Source organism: Somniosus microcephalus, chromosome 12 (genome assembly GCF_052327205.1).
Source record: "Somniosus microcephalus isolate GS21.2 chromosome 12, FLI_Smic_1.0, whole genome shotgun sequence".
NCBI lineage: Eukaryota > Metazoa > Chordata > Chondrichthyes > Squaliformes > Somniosidae > Somniosus > Somniosus microcephalus.
Window position 1 is genome coordinate 85,586,921 of NC_140998.1, and position 21,393 is coordinate 85,608,313.

The 21,393-nt window shown below is 41.7% G+C and overlaps 1 protein-coding gene across 1 annotated transcript in view; it reads right to left on the reverse strand.

The window, feature by feature from the left end:
* Positions 1–11,188: 11,188 nt before the first annotated feature.
* The window catches only part of LOC147109372 (uncharacterized), a 159,010-nt gene continuing 148,805 nt past the window's right edge, over positions 11,189–21,393 (reverse strand). The window contains exons 5-7 of the mRNA XM_086003264.1: positions 21,242–21,273; positions 17,330–17,464; positions 11,189–14,187 (exon numbers count right to left, since the gene is read on the reverse strand). Coding sequence (XP_085859390.1) covers positions 14,119–14,187; positions 17,330–17,464; positions 21,242–21,273 — 236 coding nt within the window. The 3' untranslated portion in view covers positions 11,189–14,118. The remainder of the gene's footprint in view (positions 14,188–17,329; positions 17,465–21,241; positions 21,274–21,393) is intronic.

A 21,393-nucleotide genomic window follows, 5' to 3' on the forward strand; every position in this document is an offset into this window, starting at 1 on the left:
AGGCTGCAATGAGCAGGGTGTGGATGGAGAGCAAGATCGACCCTCCACTTTAAGAACTGGCTGGTGCCAGTGTGTCTGTGTTCCTGACTGACATCACATGAGCTTCGCCAGCGCTCTGAGGTAGCGCCTTGCTCCTCGGCGTTAGTGCCTTAAGACAGGTGTGTCGCGCCTGATTTAGCGCTCCAATTACCTCCAGGGGCGATAGAAGCCAAGTTTGCAGTCGGAGGCGATACTTAGCGCCAGGCGCTAAACTTTGCACCCGGCCGATAATTGTGCCCCAAACGGGGCGATACCGAATTTCTCCCCCTATAGATTTGTGACTAAAGCACCAATAATTTACCAATTAATATACTTTTTAAATTATGTTCTTGAACGTATTTGTAGATGGAGTCATATTACTTAATGATAATTTTATTTAAATATTTCATTGTCACTCATATATAACTTTAATTATATTATTATACAGTAAAGATTGAACACCCACTATGTTAGATTGAACTTAAAATGTAATGCGGCCATGGTCCCTTTAACGATCCCGGCTTAAAAGGTGTCATGAATGATGTCACCAGGCCCACTCCATCTAATTGGGTCGGGTAATGCGCTGGGCAGGCTTAATAGGCCCCATTAAGGTAAGTTCATTTTGTACAGCAGGATGGAGCCAGCAGTGGGGTCGCGACCCGCCACAGACACCGCCCGCACCGGACCTGCCAAGGTAAGGAAAATTCCGGCCAATTATTCCCTAACTATCTAGCGTCATTTTTTGATTTGCAGTCACTTCTAATTAGAAGTGCATTTAATGTAGTGATTGTAATGGCATGAAAAGGAATATTAGTGTGCTGTTCAAAGAATAGTGCCTCAAGCGTGCAAAGTTTTGAAAGCAGGATTTTGAGATGTTTGGAGCACTACATTTTTAACCTATCTAGAAAACCTAGGGCACAGTCCATTAGGTTGTCTTTTTTATTAGTGCCAAAAATAATAATAATGAACCTTACCAGAATGTTGGTGTAAGACTGGTACAACCAAATCTGAAAATATATGAAAACTGGATTAATTTAGCCTCACATAGAAAAAAAAGACTTGCATTTATATTGAATTAATCTGAAGCACTGAATTGTATCATATAACACCAATATTATATGTTCCATGCAGCTACACTGAGAATAGCTGCTGTAATGCAAAATATGTTCAGTAGTGTAATGTATTGTCACATGGTTTGTCACATGGCTTGGTATGAGCATGCTCAGTTCACTCTGGCCCCACCACGCAGTACTAAGTTTGACCTGTCGAACGCTTACTCTCAGCTGAATGTTGACAAAGAGAGTCAACAGTATCTCACCATCAACACACACAAGGAACTGTACTCATATACCAAGCTGCCATATGGTGTAAAGTCCTCCTCCAAAATCTTCCAGGCTATGATGGATAAGATTTTGAAAGGAATTCCAAATTGCTTATGCAATCAAGACAATGTGCTGATCACAACAAGCAGCGAGGAAGAAAATCTAGAAGTGCTAGATTTATTGCTTCAAAGGTTGAATTCCCACAATGTCAAATTGAAAAGGAGCAAATGTGCTTTTGTGCAGCCTAAGGTTTTGTACCTTGGTTTGAAAGTTGATACAAATGCCTTGCAACCAGTAAAGGAAAAGGTTGATGCTGTCATCAATGTTCCAAAGCCACAGAATGTGTCCGAGTTAAGATCTTTCCTTGAAATGGTCCAGTACTACGTACGTTTCTTACCTGAGTTAGCGACCATGTTAGCTCCATTGCACGAGCTCCTCAAGAAGGATGTCCAGTGGAAGTGGACGAAAGCGCAACAGGAAGCTTACGATGCTTGTAAGAGAAGTCTCTCTAGCGATGCTCTACTTATGCACTACGATAGAGCGTGAGCTTAAGTTTGCGTGTGATGCTTCTAGCTATGGTGTGGGAGTGGTCATAAGCCACGTAATGGATGACGGCCAAGAGAAACCAATCGCACTCACATCGCGAACCCTCACAATGAGCGAAAGAAACTACACGCAAATTGAAAAGGAAGCATTTACTATTGTTTGGAATCAAGAAATTCCAACAGTTTACCCTGATAACCAATCACAAACCACTCCTAGCAATATTGGGGCCTAAATCTGCTATCCCTGCAATGACCGCATCAAGAATGCAACGTTGGGCAGTGTTATCGTCACAATATGACTACACGATTAAATATCGCACTTAAAAGCAAAATGCAATCGCAGATGCCTTGTCCAGGCTGCCACATGAGGACTCATGTATTGGGAGTGAAGGAGAGATTTTCATGCTAGGTACAATTGACAAAGACTTTCCCATGAATACAACCGAGATTGCAGATGAGACTCAAAAGGACTCAGTACTGGAAAGAGTGTATGAAAACACCTTGAATGAATAGACTGATCAGTGTATGGACACAGAATTGAAACCATTCCATAACCATCGTACTGAACTGTCTTGGAAGCAAGGTTGTATCAAGTGGGGAAACAGAGTGGTGGTACCTACTTCTTTGAGAGATAGAATTCTGGCCAAACTTCATACTAAACATCCAGGGACCGTCAGTATGAAATCAGTTGCAAGAAGCTTTGTTTACTGGCTTGGATTGGACAGTGCTCTTGAATCACTTGTCAGCAAATGCAGCGTTTGCCAAAATTGCAGAAACAAATCATCCAAAACTCCAATACAACCCTGTTCATGGCCAAGTAGACTTTTTCAGAGAGCACATGTAGACATCTGTGAGAAGGCAAGTGACTATTTCCTGCTCCTTGTAGATAGTCACTCAAACTGGATTGAAGTGAAACAGAAAGCAATGTTCTGACGAAGGGTTAACTCTGTTTCTCTCTCTACAGATGCTGCCTGACCTGCTGAGTATTCCCAGCATTTTGTGTTTTTATTGAAGTGAAACACATTGGTTCAAATACTACAACATATTTGAACATACCATAGATGAGTTGAGGTTTATCTTTGCATGTCATGGCTTACCTGAAGAGCTTGATTCTGACAATGGCCCTCAGTTCCGTTCTGTTCTATTCCAAGAATTCATGAAATGGTACCAAACACACTCTCGTTCCACCATATCATCCAGCTTCAAACAGAGCAGCCGAAAGGTCAGTCGGAATAGTAAAAAGCTCTCAAAAAGCAAGTGTTGCAGGGTTGTTCAGGACTGAGCACGAAGCAACATTTGGTGAATTTCTTGCTTAAGTACAGAACTACTCCGCACACCACAACTGGATATACCCCAGCAGAACTCTTGAAGAAGAGAAGATTGAGAACGCGATTGAGCCTTGTTCAACCAAATTTGGCCTCAAGAGTTGAACAGAAACAGTTGAGTCAGAAACGTTATGACACCAATCAAAAAGAATGCAATTTTAAACAAAACTAGTGTGTTTGTGTTCTCAGTCCCCCTGGAAAGTCGAGTTCACACAAGTGGGATGTAAGAACCATAGTAGAGGTTGGTGGAACCAAGAGATATTTGGTTGAAATTGGTGAAAACATCCGAAGTGTTCATGAACAATCAAATGATCTCTGCTAGAGATGAACCAAGACGTGATCTTGAACCGCTTGATCATGAACTCATACATGAGTTTGACTCAGTTCAGACTTCAGTAACTGAAGTACCAGGTTCAAACAAGTCTGAGATAGAAACAGGATCATCTTTGAGTTCGGAACCAAAACAAAACAGCCCGAAAATTAAGTTCAACACCAAAACCTTCTGTAAGCAGATCAGGAAGGCTTCGCAAACCTGTTATTAAACTGGATTTGTAGTTCATTTAAAAGAAAAAGAGCCAGGAGTTTTTGTTATGAGGTACATGTAACACTGGGAAAGGTGGGACCATAGTTTTGTTGTACATATTTGAGTGGGGAATACATACATTTTTTTAAGGGGAAAGCAGTGTAATGTATTATCACATGGTTTGTCACGCGGTTTGGTATGAGCATGCTCAATTCACTCTGGCCTAATAAACGTGTCATGTCTCTGTCCTTCATTTGTTCTACCCACATATATTACAAGCAGAAATTTGAATGTTTAAATCTATGCCCTCAAAAAAAGAGAAATATGGATTTTGGCTGAGACTGAGATTAGGCCTTTACAGCAACAAACTGATGACTGCTATGTGCAATGAAAATCCAGCTAAATTGCTTGTGTGTGTAAATAGTGCTGGTAATACAATGGAAAGGAATACTAAGAAAATATCACAATAATCTATCGTTACTACTGTGTGTTATGACAAGGTCCATTGAGGTGGAATAAGCAATAGGCCTAGAACAATAGCCAGTTTCAGTGACTTTTCTCTTTTCGTCTGGGTATGGTATTGCACTGGTTATGGTGTTGACTAGTAGCCCAGAGGTTTGAGAGTTCAAATCCTATCATGGTCTGTTGTGGAACTGGATTCAATATGGCACCAAAACAATGAAAGTTGCTGGATTGTTGTAACAACACAACTGGGTCACTCATGTCCTTCAGAGGAGGGCCTGCCACCCTTACCTAGTCTGGCCTACACGTGACTATATGGTTGACTCTGACAGCCCTCTGGGAAAGTAGGGTTGGGCAATAAATCCTGTCTTGTCAGCATCGCCCACATCCCAAGAACAAGTTAAAAGAAATTAGCATTTCTATAATTAATTTAAACAAAGATTTGTCAAGAGTTTCACGGGCCATCAGAATATACTAGAGACATCGACTAGCAAACGTGAACTTTTCTCTCTTAAAACTCATGAGTCCCTAAATGCAATTGAAAGTTAAAGAAACTGAGACAGCAGTTTTATTTTATTACATTTTATTAAAATGAAATGTCATATTCCACAATTACATCAATGACTGTTCTTCTGGTTAAAATTATAACAGTTTAAACGCGCAAGAAATGTCATTCTACAATCAGTTCTCACAGGAAAGGAAATGATGCGTAAAGGCAGGGCATGAGCATTTATAACATCAACTGTGCCTCGATTTTATGCTGTAATTTACTGCAACCATCATTCCATTCATTTGTTGATGGAATGCAATAGCATTTTTTTTCAAATCAGGCCACGTCATTGCTGAACCGAATCGCGTGTTTCTCAAATCATTATTCTCCATATATAAACCATGAATAAGTAATGACCCTTTTTCCTGCAAACAGTCTTTATCGAGTCAATGGGACATTTAGTAGCCATCTCAAAGCAAGACATTACATCCAGTCAGAAACCCAACGCCAATTAAAGGGAGAATGAATTAGTATCCACGGTCATAGGAATCTCTAGATTCAAACTTTTTCGCGTCCCCTCTGCCCATATTGTAAAATGGAAGCCACAATAAACAATGGCCGGGATTTGCCTTGAAGCTGCTCCCGATCTGTCGCCTTAACTTCACCAAAAGTGCAGCGGAAACTCCATTTAAACAATGTTTCTGCTGCACTTCCAGCGACGTTACACTGACAGAGCAGAAGCTGCTCCGAGGACATTGGCAACCAGTATCAGTTTACCATCACTTTTCAGTTGCCATTCAAGAGTTAATAACAGTATTTCATTCCAATATGATAATTTATTCAGAAAAATGTTCAATATAAACCTTGTGTAATCATTAGATGTGCAAGTAACTTTGTGAATGGACTGAGTGGTTGCAAAAGGATAAATATCTGGTTAGGCATTGAATGCTGTTACAATATGGATAGACATAAATAACCAAATGCTTTGAAGAACATAATGATTCCGATACCACTTGGGTTGTAACATCTGAGGAATGCCACTCGTTACAGTTGAATAACTTGGATTAATATCCTAGATCTTTGTTCAATTATCTTCAGAGTTGACAAGAAATTTCAGTTCTAGTTTCTTAAATGTTCTACCCAACATTAGATGCCCCTCTCAATAGATTGAGTGTGCTGGTAGAATGCATGAAAGGGCAAACAGTATATGGTCTATGCACAGGCTCTTTGACCTTTTCACATTCTGTACTTTATGTAATTTTTATTAGGTGTTCCTTTGAGACTACACTTTACAAAAAAAGTAACAGAATTATGGCAAAATACTGCAGTGCCACAGTGTGCATATCCAAGCTAAACTCTTTACAGGCCCCACGATCGGACCCCTCAATTCCCAATAGCCCCCGTGATCTAGGACTGTTCCCCATTCACCACAGAGCCCCCAACCCGTGATCTCTGGTTGCTCAACTCCTTCCCTTTGTGCATTGAGTGCTGCTGGAGTTTTGCTAAGTGGGAGAAAAATCATTTAAGTGTATTTTGTGAATTTTAGTGTGTTAAGAAGTCAATTATTTGAAGTAACTTTAATTTTTTAAGGGTTTTTGAAACTATTGGGCAGTTTAAACCGGAAGTAGAATCTGGGTATAAAAGGGGAGGTGCTAGTGCTGTGCACGGAGTGCTTTGTGCATTGAGTGCTGCTGGAGTTTTGCTAAGTGGGAGAGTTTGGGCAAGTGGGAGGTGAGGGTGTGTTTTTTGCTCTGTTTTGTTCCCCACTCCCAGGCTTAGACAGCACTGCGGAGGCGGAGCAGCGAGACGAGTCAACCAAACAGGCCCCACAGACAGTATTCAAGGAGGAGGTTGGTGATCAACTGATTGGTTTTCTTCCTTCTCTTCTCTTTTATACCTTTAAGTTGGTAAGTCCTATTGAATAGTGGTGTGATATTATCATCTATATCCGGGCAGGGTCTTCATAACTAATAATAAGAAATTTAATTAATTATATAGAATGGAGCAGGTGATGTGTTACTGTTGCGAGATGTGGGAGCTGGTGGTCCCCATTGAGGCTCACGGTGATTACATCTGCGACAAGTGTTTGCTGCTAGAGGAACTCAAGTTCCATGTTATGGAGCTTGGGACCGAGCTTCAGACACTGCGACACATCAGGGAGGGGGAGAAGTTCCTGGACTCTATGTTTCAGGAGATGGTCACAACTATGAAGTTAATTACTGCAGATGTAGTCCGTGGTCAGGGACAGGATGGTGTGACTATGAGTGAGGAAGGTACAGGGATCCAGGATGTAGTGTTGAAAGAGACGCAGCCCTTGTTCTTGTCCAGCAGGATCGAGGTTCTTACTCCCTGTGAGGGCGGGAGCGGGGACTGCAGGGAGGATGAGCAACCTGGCCACAGCACCGTGGTGCAGGGGGCCATTCAAGTGGAGGGAGTAAAAAGAAATGTTGTAGTGGTAGGGGATAGTATCATTAGGGGGATAGATAGGGTTCTCTGCAGTCAAGAGCGGAAGTCCCGAAGGCTGTGTTCCCTGCCCGTTGCCAGGGTTAAGGACATCTCTTCTGGGCTGGAAAGAAACTTGGAGTGGGAGGGGGAGGATCCAGTTGTCGTGGTCCATGTTGGTACAAACGACGTAGATAGGACAAGGAAGACAGTTCTGTTAAAGGAGTATGAGCAGCTAGGGGTCAAATTAAAAAACAGAACCTCAAGGGTAATAATCTCTGGGTTATTACCTGAGCCACGAGCGAATTTGGCTAGGATAAATAAAATTAAAGAGTTAAATGCGTGGCTCAAAGACTGGTGTGGGAGAAATGGGTTTTGCTTCTTGGGACACTGGCACCAGTACTGGGACAGGAGGGAGCTGTTCCGTTGGGACGGACTCCACTTGGCCAGTGCTGGGACTAGAGTCCTGGAGAATCATATAACTAGGGCTGTAGAGAGGGCTTTAAACTAATTAGTGGGGGGGGGAGGTTTCCAGAGAGCAAATAATAGAAATGACAACAGAGAAGGTCATAGACTTAGGTAGCAGTGAGGGAATTAAAAAACAGAACGTGTCAGGAAGGGACAGAAGGTATGGAGTAAAAAGTAAAGTACTAAAAAGGGAAAAAACAGGAACTAAGTGTTACAAAACATATTTGAAAGTTCTTTATCTGAATGCACGTAACATTCGTAACAAAATGAATGAGTTAACGGCACAAATAACGACATATGGGTATGATCTTGTGGCCACTCCAGAAACATGGCTGCAGGGTGACTATGACTGGGAATTAAACGTACCAGGTTATTTAACAATCAGGAAGGACAGGCAGGAAGGGAGAGGAGGTGGGGTGGCTATGTTAATAAAGGAAGGAATCACTATAATACAGAGAAATGATATTGGGTCAAAGGAGCAGGATAGTGAAACAGTTTGGGTGGAGATAAGGAATAATAAGGGGAAAAAAACACTCGTGGGTGTAGTCTATAGGCCTCCGAACAGTTGCAACTCTGTTGGACGGAGTATTAATCAGGAAATAGTTGAGGCTTGTAATAAGGGAACAGCTATAACTATGGGGGATTTTAATTATCATATTAACTGGACAAATCAAATTGGGCAGCGCAGCCTTGAGGATGAGTTCATTGAGTGTATTAGGGATGGGTTTCTTGAGCAGTATGTAACTGAACCGACCAGGGGGCAAGCAACCTTAGATTTGGTCCTGTGTAATGAGACAGGATTAATTAAAAATGTCCTAGTAAAGGATCCCCTTGGAAGGAGTGACCATAACATGGTTGAGTTCCATATTCAATTAGAGGGTGAGAAGGTTGGATCTCAAACAAGCGTGCTGAGCTTGAATAAAGGAGACTATGAAGGTATGAGAGCGGAATTGAGTAGAGTGGACTGGGAAAATAGATTAAAGGGTAAGACGGTACATGATCAGTGGTGTACATTTAAGGAGCTATTTTACAACTTCCAAAAAATATATATTCCACTGAGGAAAAAAGGGTGTAAAAGAAAAGATAGCCATCCGTGGCTAAGTAAAGTAATTAAGGATAGTATCTGACTAAAAACAAGGGCATATAAGGTAGCCAAATCTAGTGGGAGGATGGAAGATTGGGAAGTCTTTAAAAGACAGCAAAAAATAACTAAAAGATTGATTAAGAAAGGGAAGATAGATTATGAAAGTAAATTAGCAAAAAATATAAAAACAGACAGCAAAAGTTTCTATAATTATATAAAAAGAAAAAGGGCGGCTAAAGTAAATGTTGGTCCCTTAGAAGATGAGACCGGGAAATTAATGGTGGGAAACATGGAGATGGCAAAAACACTGAACAATTATTTTGTATCAGTCTTTACAGTAGAGGACACTAAGAATATCCCAACACTGGACAAACAGGGGGCTCTAGGGGGGGAGGAACTAAATACGATTAAAATCACTAAGGAAGTGGTACTTGGTAAAATAATGGGACTCAAGGCGGATAAATCCCCTGGACCTGATGGCTTGCATCCTAGGGTCTTGAGGGAAGTAGCGGTAGGGATTGTGGATGCATTGGTAATAATTTTCCAAAACTCACTGGACTCAGCAAAGGTCCCGGCAGATTGGAAAACTGCTAATGTAACACCCTTATTTAAAAAGGGTAGTAGGCAGAAGGCTGGAAACTATAGACCTGTTAGCCTAACATCTGTGGTTGGTAAAATGTTAGAGTCCATTATTAAGGAGACAGTAACGGGACATTTGGATAAACATAATTTAATAGGACAAACTCAGCATGGTTTCATGAAGGGGAAGTCATGTTTGACAAATTTGCTTGAGTTTTTTGAGGAAGTAACATACAGGGTGGATAAAGGGGAACCAGTGGACGTAGTGTATTTAGACTTCCAAAAGGCATTTGCCAAGGTGCCACACAAAAGATTATTGCTCAAGATAAAAAATCACGGGATTGGGGGTAATATTCTGGCGTGTGTGGAGGATTGGCTCTCTAACAGAAAGCAGAGAGTTGGGATAAATGGTTCGTTCTCAGATTGGCAACCAGTAACTAGTGGTGTTCCGCAGGGGTCAGTGCTGGGTCCCCAACTCTTTACAATCTATATTAACAATTTGGAGGAGGGGACCGAGTGTAACATATCAAAGTTTGCAGATGATACAAAGATGGGACGGAAAGTAGTGAGTGAGGAGGACATAAAAAACCTGCAAAGGGACATAGACAGGCTAAGTAAGTGGGCAGAGATTTGGCAGATGGAATACAATACTAGAAAGTGTGAGGTTATGCACTTTGGCAGGAAAAATCATAGAGCAAGTTATTATCTTAATGGCAAGAAACTGGAAAGTACTGTAGTACAAAGGGATCTGGGGGTCCTGGTGCACGAAACTCAAAAAGTTAGTATGCAGGTGCAGCAAGTGATCAAGAAGGCCAATGGAATGTTGGCTTTTATTGCTAGGGGGATGGAATATAAAAACAGGGAGGTATTGCTGCAGTTGTACAAGGTATTGGTGAGACCGCACCTGGAATACTGCATACAGTTTTGGTGTCCATACTTAAGAAAAGACATACTTGCTCTCGAGTCAGTACAAAGAAGGTTCACTCGGTTAATCCCGGGGATGAGGGGGTGGTCATATGAGGAGAGGTTGAGTAGATTGGGACTCTACTCATTGGAGTTCAGAAGAATGAGAGGCGATCTTATTGAAACATATAAGATTGTGAAGGGGCTTGATCGGGTGGATGCAGTGAGGATGTTCCCAATGATGGGTGAAACTAGAACTAGGGGGCATAATCTTAAAATAAGGGGCTGCTCTTTCAAAACTGAGATGAGGAGAGACTTCTTCACTCAGAGGGTGGTAGGTTTGTGGAATTTGCTGCCCCAGAAAGCTGTGGAAGCTACATCATTAAATAAATTTAAAACAGAAATAGATAGTTTCCTAGAAGTAAAGGGAATTAAGGGTTACGGGGAGCGGGCAGGAAATTGGACATGAGTCTAGGTTCGGAATGGTCATGGCCCTGTGGGTAGTAGAGTGGGCCCAGGGGCCGTGTAGCCTGGTTCTGCTCCTACTGTGTTCTAATTCTGTGTTAGATTTCAGGAGATGGTTTTATTCCTGTTCCTGGCTGGGGTGGAGATCGCCTTTACAGAAGGTAAGTACTGTAGAAAATATAGGGACAGAGTGATCTCCTGGAAGAATTTCGATCGCCTAGATGGGTCGGAGAGGAATTTCCCAGATTTTTTTGTCCCAAATTGGCCATTGGGTCTTTATCTGGTTTTTCGCCTCTCCCAGGAGATCACATGGGTTCGGGTGGATGCAGAGTGATAGAAGATTTGAGGTTAGGATCAGATCAGCCATGATCTTGTTGGGTGGTGGAGCGGGCTCGAGGGGCCGATTGGCCTACTCCTGCTCCTGTTTCTTGTGTTCTTGTGTACCCCATGATCTCTGACTGCTCAGCCCCCGCATCCCCCCACCCACCCATGCGGTCTCCAGCTGCTCACAATCCTCCGTGATCTCTGACTGACCGAACACCAACCCCCTGCGAAGCCCGACTCCCCCCATGATTGACCCCCCATGCCACCATGATGTCCGACTTACCTGGCATCCACTCACCGACTGCTTTCCCGCCCGACAGGCAACCAAGCGTGTCGATCAATTTGGCTGCAGGGAGGGAAACCTGCTGAAAAATCTTAAAACAGGTCCGACATATATGTAATCCTTCAAAACATTCCTGCCCTAATTTGATCTTTCTGCTATTGATGCCATTAATGTTCTTTCTTTCTGGTCCTGTTAACTACCACCTCCCCTGTCTTACTAGTTTATATCCTCACCCACCGTCAGGAAACTGATACCAATCTGGTTTGAGTGAAGCCAATCCCACCTGAACATCTCCCTCGGCCCCAGAATTTGTCCCGATAATCTGAAGGCCTTCCTTCGGCACCATAGGATAGATTTTCCAATCAATTAAACTCACTTTCAGACATTAAGCATGTTACTGATCATACAATGGGGTGCAGATCAATCACACCAGACCTCTGCCCATTTTTCACATCATACACAACTCTAATGGAAGCAGGAACTTCCCACCTAAACAGGCAGGAGGAGCATTATAATACTTAAATGAAATTGCAATGACCCGTGGAGATTGCGTCTTCTACCCAGGGCATAACGGGTAATATAAATCCTAATTGCTCCTTGTTTAACGACTGCTCAGATGCTGTAATGTATCAAGTCCCATTTACACAGAATAAAATATAATTGCAATGACATCATCTTGACATGAAAGCCTGTCACTTTCACTTAATTTTTACCTGTCACTTCTTTCCCCTCGCCAGTCTTGGCTGAAGTTATTTAAATATAATTACTGTCACCAATACAGGTCAAGTCGACTCTTTCGGAACTAAGGAGTGAAAGGGTTAATTGGCAAAGACCCAGAAACTCAACAGTCGATAGATACACATCTACAATACATACTTGCATTTATATGGCACCTTATCATATTGAAATATCTCAAACATTTCATACAATTAATTAATTTCTAGGAGTGCAATATGTAAGGAAATATTAGTGATGTTTAGGTTTCAAACACACTAAGCTGACACTGATTGGAAGAAGGATGCCTACCCACTACATGACGACTGAGAATCAAACTACCTACCCATAGACCTCAGACTCGTGCACCCTTATCAAGACATAATTTTAAATTTCCCGCTGCTAGCTTTGTTGCTGTTTCTGCAGCCCATTACCAGTCAGCATGAAGTTAGCACCATGTGTGTTTGAAGACATTTTAATGTCGCTTATATCTGGACTGCTATGGTAAGACAATGAGAACGTAATCAGACAAAAAACTTCTTTCTCTTCATAATGTAATGACTTAATTCATTTATTAAAAATTCAGATACCATTGAACCTAATGTGATTTTAACTATCAACTTTGCAGAGATTACAATCACCCATATTTAGACCACTTTATATTTTATTTAACCTAGTTACTCATTCCTACCTGATGTATATCAAATTGGACATTATATATGGGATTTAATACCGTTTAAAAAAGAAAATATGTTGGAAGAGGTAATTTAAATAAAAATATAAAAAATTTGAGATTTGCTGAAAGTTTGGCTATTGGCAGGTAGTGATGGGTTCTACTTCATATTGTGACTGCGTACAACATTATATATATGTATGTATAGTGCTGACCCAGTACCAATAACATATCCATTATTGTCCACGGTTCTCCTTGTGTTTTGGCATCTATGTACTTACAGAAAGAGTATGAGATATAAAAGTTACACCACATCGCTGAAAGAGTTCCTGGTAATGTACAGCAAAAACTAATTTTCGACAAACACAGTTACTTTCTGTTGACAAGATCCTACTCTACTATTGCTAAGGTGTCCTGGGTATTTTGAGTCTTGCCAACATTGGGTACAGATGTGTGCATGTGGCAATGTGCGAGGAAGGAATGGAAAGATCATCTCAGAAGCTCATTTTCTCCGCATTTATCACTGAGCTGGTAAAGACGGAGCTGAGCTTCTAAGTCACAGCACAAATATTTAGCTGTTAGCAATGTCCCCCATAAGCTGCACTGCCTCCTGCACATCCTGCCACCTCCCCACCCCCACCATGTGCGGCCCATTCAAACTTTTGCGCATGCGCTGATTCTACAATGTAAAAGCCGGTGAGCGGCCTGCACAGGACCTCTCGGACAACTGCACGGCTGTGCGAGCACCTTAGCGGGAACTCTGGCTATTAGGGGGCAGTTATAAACCGTAACAGCGGGACAGAGGCACAGCGCATAGCACATTTTTCCTGCAATCTATACTCAATTAAAGGCTATCCAAACAGTCAAACCTGCCTGTCAGTTATGCAATGAATCCCATCGATTCTTAGCTCTTCCACAGTTGATGGCATTGCACTCTTTAAAAAAAAATTAACAATTTGGCATAGCCGCTGATAGTCATTGGTAGCACGCTCATGGAATTGTTTGTGGCCTCTTTCATGAATTTTATACCAATGTAGAAAAATAAAAGGAATTGAACAAGCATTGTTTAAAATTGTTACAAATTCATTACCCACCTGATAAAGACTGTTTAAGGAAATCATGTCTCTCTGTAGCATGGTCTCCAAAAGCATTAACAGAATTTTGGTAACAAAAAGCAAAAATTGCAGTTTTAAAATTACAGCAACCAAGCAGTTATTGGTTATAGCAACATCATCACATAACATCTGGTCATTCCAATTCTTCAGAATGAATTTATAGTGAAATCAAAGTGAGGCTGCGCCTGTGAAATAAATTTCTATCAAACAAGACTTTACAGTACCTCACAAATAACATCTGCGACCTTAATAACTTTTCAACACTAAAAGAAAAAGCACTTGAAACAGAAACAGCAAGTAGCAAATAGCAGTGGCATCCTGCATCCCCTGACTCCAGTGCAGTTTCAGACATTCGTATTGCATCAAAGAATCATTGCTCATACTTAAAACTCATCTTCTGAACTGTCAGCTAACAACATCACCCGATCTTGCATGCTGGTGAAATCTCTAGGCTGCAATTTCAAAGAAAGACATTAGCAGTACTTTGAACTATTATATATGTATAATGCATATGAATTTTATAAGAACTTGCAGTTAATACAGCACTTACATGTCCTCAGGGTGTCCCAAACATTTCATAACCAATTACTCATTTTTAGGTATAATTACTGTTGCTATGTAGGCAATTTGGCAGCCAATTTTCACACAGCAAGGTCCCATAAACAGCAATGAGATAAGTGATCAGTCAAACTGTTTGCTGTTGGTTGAGGGATAAATGTTGGCAGGACACCAGAAGAACTTCTCAGCTCATCTTTAATTTATCGTTATGGGACCTGAACAGTTTAAAGTCCCATCCAAAAGACAATGCAGCACTCTCTCAGTATTGCACTGAAGTATTAGCCTAGATTAAGTGCTCAAGTCCTGGAGTGGGGCTTGAAGTCACCAGGCGAGAGTCCTCCAACTTAACTAAGCTGGCAATTAAAAAAGTCAACTCTAATGAATGAAAAATCGTGTGCAACACACCCGCCATTTCCCAATATACACTGCTAGTGGGTATGGTTTTTCACTAGTAGCACAAACCGAGAAAATCGGCCCCAAAATGTCCCTGTTACAAAGCTCCCAATTGTACATGAAGTGTACAGTGGTACGTTTTTTAATTTTAATACCGCTAAAATGCTTCAACATGTACAGATTTAATTTAAATGAAGTTGGGTTTATTGAAATTGAAATTTTGTTCAAATTCTTAAAGTTAAATGAAGTTCAACATAGATAAAAGTGAAGTATTACATTTTGGTAGGAAAAATAGGGAGGTCACTCATCACTTGGAAGGTGCGAGTCTAGGTGGGGCAGAGGAACAAAGGGATCTCGGAGTACAAATACACAAATCACAAAGTTGCGGCATAGGTTAGCAAGGCCATAAAAAAAAGCAAACCAAGCACTAGGGATTATTTCTAGAGGGATAGAATTGAAAAGTAAGGAAGTTATGCTAAACTTGTATCAAACCTTGGTTAGACCACACTTAGAGTACTGCGTGCAGTTCTGGTCACCATATTATAAGGAGGATATAGAGGCACTGGAGAGGATGCAGAGAAGATTTACAAGGATGATACCGAAAATGCGAGGGTATACATATCAGGAAAGGATGAACCGTCTGGGTCTCTTTTCTCTTGAAAAAAGAAGGCTGAGGGATGACCCAATAGAGGTCTTTTAAATTATGAAATGTTTTGATAGAGTGGAAACAGAGAGAATATTTCCACTTGTGGGGAAGAGCATAACTAGAGGTCATCAATATAAGATAGTCACCAAAAAATCCAATAGGGAGTTCGGAAGAATCCTCTTTTACCCAAAGAGTGGTGAGAATGTGGAACTCACTACCACAGGGAGTGGTTGAAGCGAATAGTATAGATTCATTTAAGGGGAGGCTAGACAAGCATATGAGAGAGAAGGGGATAGAGGGTTACGCTGACAGATTTAGATGAGAAAAGACGGGAGGAGGCTCGAGTGGAGCATAAATGCCGGCATAGACTGGTTGGGCCGAATGGCCTGTTTCTGTGCCATAGATCCTATGTAATCCTAAGTAAATTATTAAAACAGATTATTCTTAATACTGACACACAAAGCACCATAATGCATTAATCTAAGAATCACTGGCTAAATGTCAGAAAATGAAAAACAGCAGGTAGAGAATAAATAAAAGTGACTTGAACTTCACACCAACATTAATACAGAAACTCCAACATCACGTTGCTAGTAACACAAAGAAGGAAGATAAAGAAATTGCATTTATATAGCACCTTTCACAATCTCAGGACATCCCACAGCACTTCACAGCCAATGAAGTACTCTTGAAGTGTAGTTACAGTTGAAATAAATGGAAACATGGCAGCCAAGTTGTGCACAGCAAAGGGCCACAAAAAGCAATGAGATAAATGGCCAGATAATCTGTTTTAGCGATATTGGTTAAGTGACAAACCGTTAATTAGGGCACCAGGGAGAACTCCCTTGCTCTTCTTAGAATAGTGCCATGGCATCTTTTACATCAACCTGAGAAGGCAAAGGGGGCCTCAGTTTAATGTCTCATCTGAAAGACGGCACCTCTGACAGTGCAGCACTCCTTCAGTACTACACTTATGTGTCAGCCCAGATTATGTGCTTAAGTCTCTGTAGTGGGGCTTGAACCACTTTAAAGGAGAACTTCAGTAACTTAAAATAGGGGCAAAGAAGAGGCAGTTTAGATGTAACTACTTTTCACGTGTATGGAGTTAACTGCCAAGGGCGGCAATGGAGTCTGATTGGATCAGCAAATTTGAAAGAGAATTGATAAGTGCCTGGAAAAAAAAAATTGATAGAGGGATATGACAGGTGGGATATGCACAGACATCGGAACTGGGCAGATGAGCTACAAAGGGCTTTTCTGGTCCTGTATATTGCTATATCCCTGTGTACCTAGGTAAGTATAATGAATATTGTATACTTATTCCTGTGTTAGGCTTGCAGCAGTTTGTTTTCAATTTCCTTACAATTTCAGGACTGTGTGTGTAAATGCGACATGATTCATTTCCAGTTATTTAGATCTTTAATTTTCACAATTTAATTTAGTTTACCAATGAATGGTAAACTATATAAGCTACAGCCACAGAAATATTATTGCCGTAAGCAATGTGGAAAATCCTGTTCGTAATGCTCAGTGATAAGCATGAGCAGTTCAAGGCATTTTTGTCACCAGAAAAGCCTTAAACCTGAGCACAGAGGATGATTCAATCTCCATGAGGAACTAAAGAGGGATAAAATGGCTGTCTGTCTTGCATTCGAGTTATGAGTAGGAAGAATGTGATTAAAAAGCCCTGTGACACAAAACAGTAGAGGTGAAGGGGGAATTTTGTTAAGGTCTGTGCCTGACTATCAGATATATGTGCCTGGTCAGTTTACTTGTAGAATAAATCACGTGTTTTCTTCCATTTGAGAGGAAATGTTGAACATCATGACTTGACTCAAACTAATGAAGCTGTAAAAATGGGAATGACTGATCGAAGTGATATCCAATGCTAGGGCTCAAACCGATGATCCAAGAAGATAAAGCAGAGACCTGAACTGTTACACTGTGCAGGTGAGTATGCATTGTAGATTTTGTCAGACTATTTCCCTGGCCATTACCTTTGTTTCACGTCTTTTGAAAACACTTTTCCTCTTTCGATTCATCACCTTTAGACTATAGAGAGCTCCTAGGATGAAAAGTGCTCCAGCCACACCAACTGCTACAGGCACTAGCATCCCAGACATATATCCTGCCTGGAATAACAAAAGGTTTAAAATGTGTGTCATAAAAATTAGTCACAACTTCACCAGCAGTTCAATTTTGGATGGTGAAATTTTTTTCTGAATGTTATTCATCAAATTCTCATGAAAGATACATAATGTAATTTACATAGAATCTGAATGAAGTTATGTAAATTCACAAAAATAAAACACATTGGCCCAGATTTTGCAGTAGAAATAACAGTGAGGCTATCATAGAATCATAGAATAGTATAGCACAGAAGCAGACATTCAGCCCATCGAGTCTGCACCAGCTCTTACGAAGAGCAATCCAGTTAGTCCCGCTCCTCCGTTCTTTCCCCGTATCCCTGCAATTTTTTCTCCTTCAAGTATTTATCCAATTCCCTTTTGAAGGCTGCTATTGAATCTGTATCCATCACCCTATCAGGCAGTGCATTCCAAATCCTAACCAATCGTTGCGTAAAAAGGTTTTTTCTCATGTCGCCTTTAATTCTTTTGCCAATCACCTTAAATCTGTGCCCTCTCATTCTCGACCCTTCAGTTTCTCTTTATTCTCTATCTAAACTTCATGATTTTACACACCTCAATGAAATCTTCTCTTTGCTTTCTCTGCTCCAAGGAGAACAACCCCAGCTTCTCTAGTCCATCCACATAACTGTAATCCCTCATCCCTGGAACCATTCTAGGTTGAGAATACAAGTGAGAACCAGGCTGAATATAGAAAGTTCAGAGGGGAAGTGAAAAAGGAAATAAGAGGGGCAAAGAGAGAGTATGAGGATAGATTGGCAGCTAACATAAAAAGGAATCCAAAAGTCTTCTACAGGCATATAAATAGTAAACGGGTAGCAAGAGGAGGGGTGGAGCTGATTAGGGACCAAAAAGGAGACCTACACATGGAGGCAGAGGGCGTGGGTGAGGTACTAAATGAGTACTTTGCATCTATCCTTACCAAGGAAGAAGATGCTGCCAAAGCCATAGTGAAAGAGGAGGTAGTTGAGATACTGAATGGGCTAAAAATTGATAGAGGAAGTACTAGAAAGGCTGGCTGTACTTAAAGTAGATAAGTCACCAGGACCGGATGGGATGCATCCTAGGATGTTGAGGGAAGTAAAGGTGGAAATTGCGGAGGTACTGGCCATAATCTTCCAATTCTCCTTGGATACGGGGGTGGTGCCAGAGGACTGGAGAATTGCAAATGTTACACCCTTGTTCAAAAAAGGTTGTAAGGATAAACCCAGCAACTGCGGGCCAGTCAGTTTAACCTCAGTAGTGGGGAAGCTTTGAGAAACGATAATCTGGGACAAAATTAACAGTCACTTGGACAAGTGTGGATTAATTAAGGAATGCCAGCATGGATTTGTTAAAGGCAAATTGTGTTTAACTAACTTGATTGAATTTTTTGATGAGGCAACAGAAATTTTTGATGAGGCCTATGCGGTTGATGTGGTGTACAAGGACTTCCAAAAGGCATTTGATAAAGTGCCACAGTTGAAGCCCATGGAATAATTGGGACAGTGGCAGCATGGATACGAAATTGGCTAAGTGATAGGAAACGGAGAGTAGCAGTGAACGGTTGTTTTTCGGACTGGAGGAAGGTATACAGTGGTGTTCCCCAGGGGTCGGTACAAGGACCATTGCTTTCCTTGATATATATTAATTACTTGGACTTGGGTGTACAGGGCACAATTGCAAAATTTGCAGATGACACAAAACTTGGAAGTATAGTGAACAGTGAGGAGGATAGGGATAGACTTCAAGAGGACATAGACAGGTTGGTGAAATGGGCGGACACGTGGCAGATGAAATTTAATGCAGAAAAATATGAAGTGATGCATTTTGGTAGGAAGACCGAGGAGGGGAAGTATAAACTAAATCGTACAATCCTGAAGTGGGTGCACCAACAGAGAGGCCTGGGGGTATGTGTGCACAAATTGTTGAAGGTGGCAGGGCAGGTTGAGAAAGTGGTTAAAAAAGCTTACGGGATCCTCAGCTTCATAAATAGAGGCATAGGGCAGGATTTTCATTGGGCTGTGGAGGCGGGATTGGAGGCGTGTGGGGGGTTAAAATCGCGAAATCGGAAGGGGCACGAACCCATCCCGCCCCCAACCCGCCTCTATGCCAGTTTCAAAGGAGGCGGATACCCGACCTGTGCTGGGAGTCGCCTCCCCGAGACAGGAAGGGGATTAGTACCAATTAACTGCCCGTTAACAGGTAGTTAACAGGCAGTTTTTAGCCTAATCTCTATTTTTATTCCTGAAGTATGGGATTCCCGACGGCTCCAAACCATGCCAAGTTAGCGAGGCGGACCGTCGGGCTGAAGGGCTTGGAGGGTTCGAGATGTCCGATGTTCAGGTGAGTGATGGGTGCACGAGTGCAGAGGTAAGTGTGTTTGGTGTGTGTAAAGTGTTTAAAGAAGTTTAATTACCTTCCGGTCTCGGGAGTCCATCATCTCACCGGCACAGAAAGCAGAATGGCCGCGATCTGTCAAAAGTTGCAGCATTCAGCTTTCTGTTCTAGAGATGAAATATCAGCTTCAAAGAGCTGTCAAACGCTGATATTTCATCTGTCAAAAGTTCTTGACAGATGAAATGTCAATCTGTGACATCACCTGTTGCCGGGTGGCCCTTAATTGGCCTGCTGAGCCTGCTGGGCGGGCTCAACAAGGTCAATCAAGTGAAAATCGAGTGGGTTGGCCACAACTCAATGGAGGCGGGACTACAACCCCAAAAGTTGTAGTCCCGCCTCCTACACGCCTCCAGTATCAAAATCCAGCCCATAGAATACAAAAGCAAGGAAGTTATGATTTACCTTTATAAAACACTGCTTCGGCCTCAACTGGAGTATTGTGTCCAATTCTGAGCATCACACTTTAGGAAGGATGTGAAGGCCTTAGTGAGGGTGCAGAAAAGATTTACAAGAATGATTCCAGGGATGAGGGACTTCAGTTATGTGGATAGACTGGAGAAGTTGGGGTTGTTCTCCTAAGAGCAGCAAAGGTTGAGAGGAGATTTGATAGAGGTGTCCAAAATCATGAGGGATCTAGACAGAGTAGATAGAGAGAAACTGTTCCCATTGGCAGAAGGGTCGAGAACCAGATGTGAGGTGATTGGCAAAAGAACCAAAGGCGACATGAGGAAAAACTTTTTTACACAGCGAGTGGTTATGACCTGGAATGCAATACCTGAAAGGGTGGTGGAGGTGGATTCCATCATGGCTTTCAAAAGGGAATTGGATAAGTACCTGAGGGAAAACATTTGCAGGGCTATGGGCAAACGGTGGGAGAGTGGGACTAGCTGAAGTGCTCTTGCAGAGAGTCGGCACAGGCTCAATGGGCCAAATGGCCTCCTTCTGTGCTGTAACCATTCTGTGATATCAGTGCTCACCGTTATTAAGGAGTAAATCAGACAGCAACGTCCAGTGTCCGCACATGCGCAGTTAAACATGAAAATCAGGAAGTTGCTGTCCTAGTTGCCCTGCTCCTCTACAATCTTCGCCATACCAGTATCTCTCCGAGAGACTCAGCATTGAAACACATGAAAGGGCGTGAATTTGTGGTACTTATGCGATAGATACCCACTAAACATGCCAGAAAAAGTTAGGGCTCGTTTATTCAAGCGTAAGTAAATTAAGCAGTGTTATAAATAGTAAAACTGAAAAAGCAGATGCGACTTATTTTAAAAGGGTAATCTATATTTCAGAACATTAAAGTAAGAGGCAGCTCGGCGTTGAACTAAAGCATGGAATAATTCAATATGTCACATGGGCCCAAAAAACATTTGAGGCACTCACTTTGTCTTTGATTTTCTCCAGCCAGCTTCTAACTGAAAATGAGTAGAAGAAAACAGTTGTGTTACAGAGAATATTCTTTAGATACAAACATTAAAGAATGGTGAAATTGTTCAATTTATGCCAAAATTTACTGGAGAACTCTTAGCATACGT